The following is a 9,231-nucleotide window of genomic DNA, read 5'->3' as shown; positions in this document are numbered from 1 at the left end:
TTTCTTGCTATGACGACTGTGGTTGATTTTAATCTTTTTCTTAGAGAACTAAAAATGATATCATTCGAAAACTCTTAAAAACTGAACCGATCTGGCAAAATTTCAAAATTGTTTTGTACATGAAAACAAATTTGTGATTTTCCGCTTGCTCGCATTGATTTTTTTTTCACAATTAATTTCATTATAGATTTCAATTTGGAATAAATCAATAGTTCAAAAGTGTGTGTTAAGTGCGTTTGGGTAAGGATGTGCATGTAGTTGTGTGTGTATGAGAGGGAGAGCATATTTAAGTGCCTTTAAGGGATGCCGTATTGTAGGAGCATAAATATGGGTGCGTATATGCATATAATAATGTTTGATTAATAAATTTCTAACATGTAACATTAACCAAGTGGTTAGTTTAATTTACATGTTTGCAGATTTAAAAAAAAATAATAAGTGCATACTTTTTAAGCATATGTACGACTATGTATAGAAAAGTGAATCCGCATGTACATGTGCAAGCATCATAGTCTATGTGAGCCTTTCACCCGTGTGTGAGCATACAATTGACTGTGTATGCTCGGACTTTCTTTGTATCATTCCAATCATCCATTGAGAAATATTATCTAAACTTCAATCAGAGTTTTTGAATGTTTTTTCACGTCAAAATCTACATACCTAATATAATATTGTTGTTTAAGTTTGCTGGTAAATTCTAGGTAACGTATTCTAAGTAAAGTGCACGTATATTTTGTTGCAGATTATTTTGTAAGTATTGTTATCTGCAATTTTGCCTACCTGCAAAGGTTGCAGAAAAATTTATCCAGAAATTTTTTTAAAGTGCTCCTATGCGTGTTATGCGTGTGCGTGTGCATTTGTGCCCGTGTTTTTGTGGGTGCATTGGCGGATGGGTGGGTGTTTTTGTCTAGTGTCTGTGCGTGTTCATGTTTTTAATTGTTGGTGCGTGTCTGCATTGTTGGGTGTGTGCTGGCGTGTGTTTCTGTGTGTGTGCGTGTGTGTGTATGTAAGAGAGAGAGAGAGAGAGAGAGAGAGAGAGAGAGAAAGAGAGAGAGAGAGAGAGAGAGAAAGAAAGAAAGAAAGAGAGAGAGAGAGAGAGAGAGAAAGAGAGAGAGAGAGAGAGAGAAATGGCCCGTAATATGGTTATGGTACTCGAGTGGAATTTAAAGCAGATAGTTGTTATTGTAGATGGAAAATATTAATAATTCATGGACAATAGAGCATTCAAAAAATTGTGAGTTCAAAATTCAAGTAAGAGGACTCCAGGTTGCCAAATAATGAATATCCCCAGTTTAACTTTAATGTCAAGTTTTCAAATGTTTTTCAGATAATTTGAAAATTTTGTAATCTAATGTATTAGTTTTGACAAATAGTTTGAACTGATTTAGAATTCTTTTTTTCCTTTTGTTTTAAATTGGCACCATATGATGATTCTTATCACACATATTTCCCGCACTGTGTCTTTTACGTGTTTCCAAATTGAATGAGGCAAACTTCGGAAAATTTTAGGACAGTAACCACAGTTCCTAATTAAGAGCGCTTGGTTGGAACCAACTAGGCCCATTCCTTGCAACTTTTTGCAAGCTAAATAATACTTTGCACCTATTTGCAAGTTTGGCCTCGTTTGGAGATAAATCGCAAATACTTGAAGAATTGACTAGCAGTTGCAAGTCTAACATTAGTATCGAGCAGGTTAAATAACCAACTCATTTTGAACAAACTGAGCCAAATTTTCCTATCGAAAACTTCCTTGCTATAATAAAAGATCTTGACTGCAACAGAACTGAAACTAATTTTTTGCCGATAATTACAAATGGACAAAATGGTGGCATTGTTTTTTTGACCTCGACCCTTCATTGAGATATTTTAATACCGCAAGATCACTGTTGACAAAGCCTCTGTTGATGCTTTGAGATACAGCCGTTTTTGAGTTTTTCTTTTTAAAACATTTGTTCACAACAGAAAAGTCTGATTTATAGAGGATTTCAGCAAATTCACTATTGAAGTTTTTGCTTTAAAGATTATAGAAAATTCAATTTTAGTCTTCTAAGTTTATGTTATCGAAAATTTTTCAGACTGATGTCATTGAAAAACTACCACAATCATCACTCCACTTGACGATCAAAGAGCAAAATTTGAGACTTTTTTCGAAATCGAAGCACATTGAAATACACGAAATTGGTCAGACAATTGCCAATGTCAACGGCAGTATTGAATATTAAACTACTGTTTATATGCACTCAGAGAAAGGTTTGCAGTGATTAACGTTTTTTTTTAAATTTAAATAGCTTTCGGGGACCCGTGAAGAAATTTTGTTAGTCTTTCGATAGTTTATGTGGCAACTGAACTTAATGTTTTTAAGCATTCTTAACAAAAAATGTTTGTGCATTCTCTCTTTCGCGTCAATCTCGATGAAAATGACGAAGTCTGCAGAATCAGTTTTCTTTCTCTGTTACGTATAGTTAAAATTATCGCATCTATAACGATAGGTTGAAGTCAGTAACCACAAATTTTTTAGAAATGCAGATTTTAAAAAAAGAGAACATATTTTTCATTGGTATTTAATTATTTAACTAGTTGCAACTAGTAACTTTCGCTAAGAACTTCAAATTTACGTATTCAAAAATATTTTTCAATGAAAGGGCCAATCAAATTGTTTTGTTTCAGGGAGTTGCAGCCTTCTTACGGAAGGTAAAATCTCGTTCTAGTTATGCTTTCCATATATGTTATAGAATGCTATTGATATACGATGTTATTTATTATGATGATTAAAAAAAATGCTTATTGACTTTCAGAAAATAACTGATTGTAAAGTCAAAGTAATTCGAATCTGCCTAGAATTGAAACTCAAAGGGTTCATTGTCCGTAACTCTTTTTCAATTTGACCTTACAGGGCGGGGACTTGATGATAAATTGGGACTGAATTGAACGACAATAAAAAAATGTCTCGCACTTTATTATTATTATTATTGTTATTATTATTATTATTATTATTATTATTATTATTTTTATTATTATTATTATTATTATTATTATAATTATTATTATTATTATTATTATTATTATTATTATTATTATTATTATTAATTTTAGTATTATTATTATTATTATTATTATTATTATTATTATTATAATTATTATTATTATTATTTATATTATTATTATTATTATTATTATTATTATTATTATTACTATTTTTACTATTAGTATTATTATTATTATTATTATTATTATTATTATTATTATTATTATTATTATTAATATTATTATTGTTATTATTATTATTATTTTTATTATTATTATTATTATTATTTTTAGTATTATTATTATTATTATTATTATTATTATTATTATTTATATTATTATTATTATTATTATTATTATTATTATTATTATTATTATTTTTATTATTATTATTACTATTATTATTATTATTATTATTATTATTTTTAGTATTATTATTATTATTATTATTATTATTATTATTATTATTATTATTATTATTATTATTATTATTATTATTATTCTTATTATTATTATTATTAATATTATTATAAATATTTTTATTATTAATATTATTATTATTACTATTATTATTATTATTATTATTATTTAATATCATTTAAATCTTTACAGCCCTTTTTGATACCGATGTAATTTGAGCTGCATCCCCCACCCCCCCCCCCCCCCCCCCCAAAGAATCTTCACACTGCAACGCTATTCTTACGAGATTTCTGTGAGTGAAATTTGGCACAGGAACCGAAATGCTCAATAAGGTCTAATCATTTCCCACTACTATACATATTGCTAATATTAAGTACTACCGCAGTTTTTCAAATTTTGAACGCCATTAATAACGTAAGAAATCCCAGCAACTAAAGCATTGAAAATTTCGCAAGAATCTTTGAAAATCGATTCAAGTCTTTCAAAAATTTGGCGAACGAAATTTTTCAAGGCGGAGCACATGCTACTTCCATTTTTCTTGCCAGATGTTTGTAATATTTGAATGAACATATTTGCAAGATTCTTTTAACATTTTGAATCCACCCCAATTTTTTTCATAGTAACCTGGCTGCATTCGGCGTTTGGTCCAACAGAAAAACTAAGCAACTTTTTTTTTATAAACGAAGCCTTTTTTTGCTCGCAGCGTCGAATCAAAACTGGACGAGTTAGACTCACAGTTAGCCAGACTGAACCAGGCATTGAAGGACAGGGCGGCGAAGTTAGCAGAGGCGGAAGAGGGCCAGAAGTACTTCCGGATGGCAGAGGAGCTGGAACTGTGGATGTCCAACACTGAGGCCAAACTAGAAGTCAGGGAACCCGGCAAGGTTGGGGGATCATATAGTTATTTAACTTTTTTTCGAAGATATAGGTATTTTAAGTTGATTTTATTTGAACGCGGGTCAAATTTGCTCCATCAAGGTTCCGGAATTTAACTAGATAAAATAATATCTTGATTGAAAACTCAGCAAAACAAGATTGCTCCTTGTGAGCTCTTATGCTTTCGCCTTTGACCGCACATACAAAAACTTATTGGTTAGCAACAAAAGTCTAGCTTACACAAACTTCCATTCAGAGAGCAGAAAGTCTGCCACTCGTAGAATATGACCATTCCTAATTAGCACACTTTCACTCTTATAGTGGTAATCATTTATATTACTGGCTAGTTTCACCTCATAACATGCTATGCAATCCAACGCTAAAACAAACAGCCCCCGCCCCCTACATAGTTATCAAATCAAAAATTTTATGCACGGGGGAAGGAAACGAATTCCACCAGTCCAACAGTTCCATTATAGAAATGTCATTTTCAACCGCAATTTTAATCCGGGAATTCGCTGTAGTTGTTCATAATATAAACTCCCATTGCCACTGTATCATGTATCTGACATTGAAATTCAAGTGTTTTCTGGTTTTTTTTTAAACATTTTCTGTTTAAAGGATCTGGCCTCGTGTGCAAAACTGATGAAGCACCACCAGATGATGGAAGATGACGTCAGAGTACACAGAGACACTCTCGAACGGATGTATTCTATGTCCAAGGCATTCTATGACGCTGAACACTTTGACAGAGATACTATCAAGAATAGACAGGACAGCTTGCAGAAGCGATACGTCAATCTAAAGGTAAGTCCTTCTAGAAACTTCTAGAATTTGTTGTTCTAGAATTATTATTCCTGAGTGTTCACATTTCGAATGTGTGATTTACTACCACCAGATGTACCCTTTCAAAAAATATGTGCTTACCCGAGTTGACAAGACTTAGAAAGCACTGTAAAGCGGTAGTACGACACCGTATAATTTTTAGAAAAAAATCGTGCTCATTTTTGTCAAAAATTCTACGACGAAATACGTGGCCGTATTGAGTATTCTACGGTAGCTTATAAAGGTTTCGTCAAAGTCAACTTCAATTCAGTGCTTTACTACGGCCTTGAAAACCTTGATAGATAGAGTGCTTTGAACATCAAAACAGCTCTCGGAAACCTTCTAGTCAACAAGATTTTTGTGGTCCTATGGTATGAATAATTGCTCAAAAGCAAAATCTGTGGCGATTATATTTGACTTTTCGTTCTCAAACGGGATAAACAGGTAAAGCCCGGAGTGCATTAAGCCCTCCCCAGCATTCCCTTTGTCCACGCTCCTTCACCTGGCGAAACGAACCCCCTCTTGTCCAGCTGTCCCAAAATTGACCGCCGCCCCTCCATCGCTTGACAATCTCCCTCCAAAAAAATGTTTTAATGCGATTTTTTGTCGGGTTTTCTTTCATGCAATTTTTTGCTTGACCAATTTTTCGTCTGACCAAGGATTGGTCAGACGAAAAATTGGTCATTCCTCAGAAAAGGATTTAACAGGTAACGCATGGAGGGTATTAGATCTCTTATAGCCTTTTACCTTACTAGACGCTTACTGATTCACCGAATCTGTTTTGTAAATATAATTTTACGGTGTGAAGACTGGTTCTGGGAGTTAGACCCCACCTCAATTTCGCCTCCCCAAATTCCCACCCTGTGCGCAACGCTACCCAAAAACTGTTAACTACAACTGTCCAAACTGTCGTGGGGTTCTTGTACTCCGGAAAAATATAATCGAAAATAACAGTAGCTCAAAAAACTTAGTACTGGTTGATACGGTTAAGTATTGAAATTCGTAATTTTTTCAGAACTTTTGAATTTTTATCCACTAAGAGTGGTGTAATTGGCAAATGGAACTCATTAAAAAGATACCATCGAATATCTGCTACGTCTCTTCAAAAAAAGTATTTTAGTACGTTTTCTGAGTATTTTAAAACGTCGATTAAGTTTGAGTAAGTTCTCTGGTTTTTCTATATTGCGGCAAAAACCGTGTAATTGTTTGCATATTCCATTGTAATTGATAACACTAAACATTTTCATTTAAATTGATTTTGTGATCTTCCCCAGAAAGGTTGGGTATACTAAGATGAGTGGTTGATGTCAAAAGTTAAGCGAATGAATATGCAAAAGAATAAAAAAAGATATAGATGATTAACCTATATCAAGGTGATATTAAGTTCAGGGACTTTGAGAACCGAATCCAAATGTGTATGTATTGAGAAGTTCGCGAGTCTTGAGTGGGTTAAGAATTCGAACAAATTTTCCTCCCCGGTTATTAGAAACTAAACAAATAGCACTGCGAATTTAGAAAAAACCAGGCGGCTTGGTAATGTGCAATCGCACTTAAAGTTCCGACCCCGCTAATCCACAATTTGGCATAATTGTCTACCAAATGAGGAACAGATGGAAAAACACAAAAAATTCAAGTATTTTTCAAAAAAAAAACTGGTGTATGAACGAAAAGATAGCCTCCAAAGCAAATAGCTCATTTGAGTAAAAAATGATAAATTAGACTGATGAGATCTGCCGATATTAAGAAAGCGAACGAAGACGAACGGCAAAATCAAACAACAACAACAAATATTCATTACATCAAAAAATTTATGTCCGTTTTAAAAAAAGAAGATTATTAACAAAGTCAAAATAGCGTAAAAAAACTAAAAAAACAAAATAATTTGTAATTCACCAGAAAAAATGGTTATTCACCAGTTCATAATAAAGCTTGGCAACAATTAGACAAAACAGAACAGAAACTTTAAAGTTAGAAAATTCGCTGACTTTTTTTTTAAAAAAAAACAATTAACTTCAAAGTAATGAAAACCATTAGGAATCTACTAAAATATCCCATAGGTTTACAATTACCAATGCTTCTTTAGATATGAATTAAGAACTCTTGGTATTCAATTTTTTATGCAGTGATAAAATGAACAACAAATAGACAAAAAACTAAAAATCAATTAAAACCTGCCAGAATATGCTTTGGAAGCCGTAAAGCCATAATTTGGCTCCCAAAATATGTTCAATTGCACCGTCGTTGAACACCGATAATGTATTATGCGGCCGCTCATTAATGAAAATAAGCAACAATTAGACAAAAATGAAAAAAAAATGCAAAATTATGTAATACTTGTTTTTTTTGAAAAAAAATTATTTCCAAAAACATAAAAGCCATTAATTACAAAATGAAAAATTTGAATAGGTTCGTCCCTTCTTCCAAAAGAAGCCCTCGAGACCTTCAATTATCCAGAATATGTCTTACGTCTACAAAAATAACGTCAAATATGACAAAAATCAAAATTTCATTTACTTTTTTTTGTGAAAAACCCGTGTGGAAGCCAGTAAAGTCATAACGAATTCTCTTAAAACTTTAAATTTTTATGACACCAGTCCCTTTTGAAACCTTCCCTTGAAATGTATTATGTGACCGCTCATTAATGAAAATAGGTAATAATTAGACCGAAAAGAAAAGAGCAAGATTATGTAATACTTGTTTTTATCGAGAAAAATTTATTTCCAAAGACATGAAAGCCACAATTACAAAATGAAAAAAATGAATAGGTTCATTTATTCTTCCAAAGGAAGCCCTTGAGACCTGCAATTATCCAGAACAAGTCTTACGTCTACAAAAAGAACGTTAAATATGACAAATCAATTTTTAATTTACTTTTTTTTTGTGAAAAACCCGTGTCGAAGCCAATAAAGTCATAAAGAATTCTTTGAAAACATTAGATTTTATGACACCAATCACTTTTGACACCTTCCCCTGACAAAAAATGTCAATTTTAATTTTTAATTAACGAGACCAGGTAACAAACAGACAAAAAAAGGAACAAATTTGCGAAGTTGGAATGTTTTTTTTTCTTCATTTTGAAAACAATTGTTTTCAAAGTCATGAAAACCACTATCTATCTTCTAATATCAGAACATTGGCTCATGTACTATTCCGAGAAAATACAATCAAAACGAGTCATTGTACAGGAAATTAAATACGACTAAAAATACAAAGTAAAAACGCAGTTAGGACAAAATTAAAAAATTCAATTAATTTCTTCGAAAGTACTGTCGAAGCCGTAAAGAACCACAGTCTATATCTTTAAGGATTTAAATAATATCAATTGTGCGTTATTTTGAACGCAAAAAATGTGATATATGAACTGAAAATAACGTGATAATTTGACAAAACTATAAAACATGAGAAATGAGCAAATACCTAAAAATTTGAAAAAAAAAATTGTGAAATCTAGTCGTATCAAAGCCAGAACACAATAACTTAAGGCGTAAAACCTCATTAAAGACTAAATTTAAATTCTGCAGAAAGAAGGAGCACTCTTTGATTGCTGGCACTAAGCTACAAGTTGACCAAATTAAGAGAAAAATGGAGGCAGATTTCAATCAGCCATTTTCTATTTAAAAATCAAATATTTTAAAAGTCAAAAGGACCATAAGCTTTCAAGCAATCAACTAGATAATTTAAATTCAAGTTAATTAGGAAGCTAATAGGACCTATCACTAGTGAGCTTTGATTTGAAATGTTCTGTTATTTAAGTAATATAAAAAAGATCGAGTTTTTTTTATAGAAAACCGACTGACGACAATCCGAAATAATTTTGGATTGTAGCGGTCCAAAATTAGTACAGAACTAGTCCTGCTAATTTTGATTGTCCATTAGGAATATTTAATTTTTGGAATGCCATTGATTTAGATATTTTGTTAGTTAAAAAATCAAAAATAAATGCTGCGTTTTTGATAATCAACGAATAAAGTTAACAAAAAACGGCAAAGTTTTATTTACAGAGCACTCTCAACGGAAGTTGAAGTGGAATTAGCCCCCTTTTCAGTCTACAAAGATTGTGTTAGTGGTTTTTGGGTGTGCACTTCC

At 31.9% G+C, this 9,231-nt stretch overlaps 1 protein-coding gene across 1 annotated transcript in view; it reads left to right on the top strand.

Moving 5' to 3' along the window:
* The window catches only part of LOC142354145 (spectrin alpha chain, non-erythrocytic 1-like), a 201,999-nt gene that overhangs the window by 98,504 nt on the left and 94,264 nt on the right, over positions 1–9,231 (top strand). The window contains exons 9-11 of the mRNA XM_075406411.1: positions 2,668–2,691; positions 4,148–4,328; positions 4,942–5,127. Of these exons, the coding sequence (XP_075262526.1) occupies positions 2,668–2,691; positions 4,148–4,328; positions 4,942–5,127 (391 nt within the window). The remainder of the gene's footprint in view (positions 1–2,667; positions 2,692–4,147; positions 4,329–4,941; positions 5,128–9,231) is intronic.

Source organism: Convolutriloba macropyga, chromosome 15, assembly GCF_964194025.1.
Source record: "Convolutriloba macropyga chromosome 15, txConMacr16.3, whole genome shotgun sequence".
NCBI lineage: Eukaryota > Metazoa > Xenacoelomorpha > Acoela > Convolutidae > Convolutriloba > Convolutriloba macropyga.
Note: the sequence above shows the minus strand (reverse complement) of the source record. Positions and strands in the feature narration are given on the sequence as shown.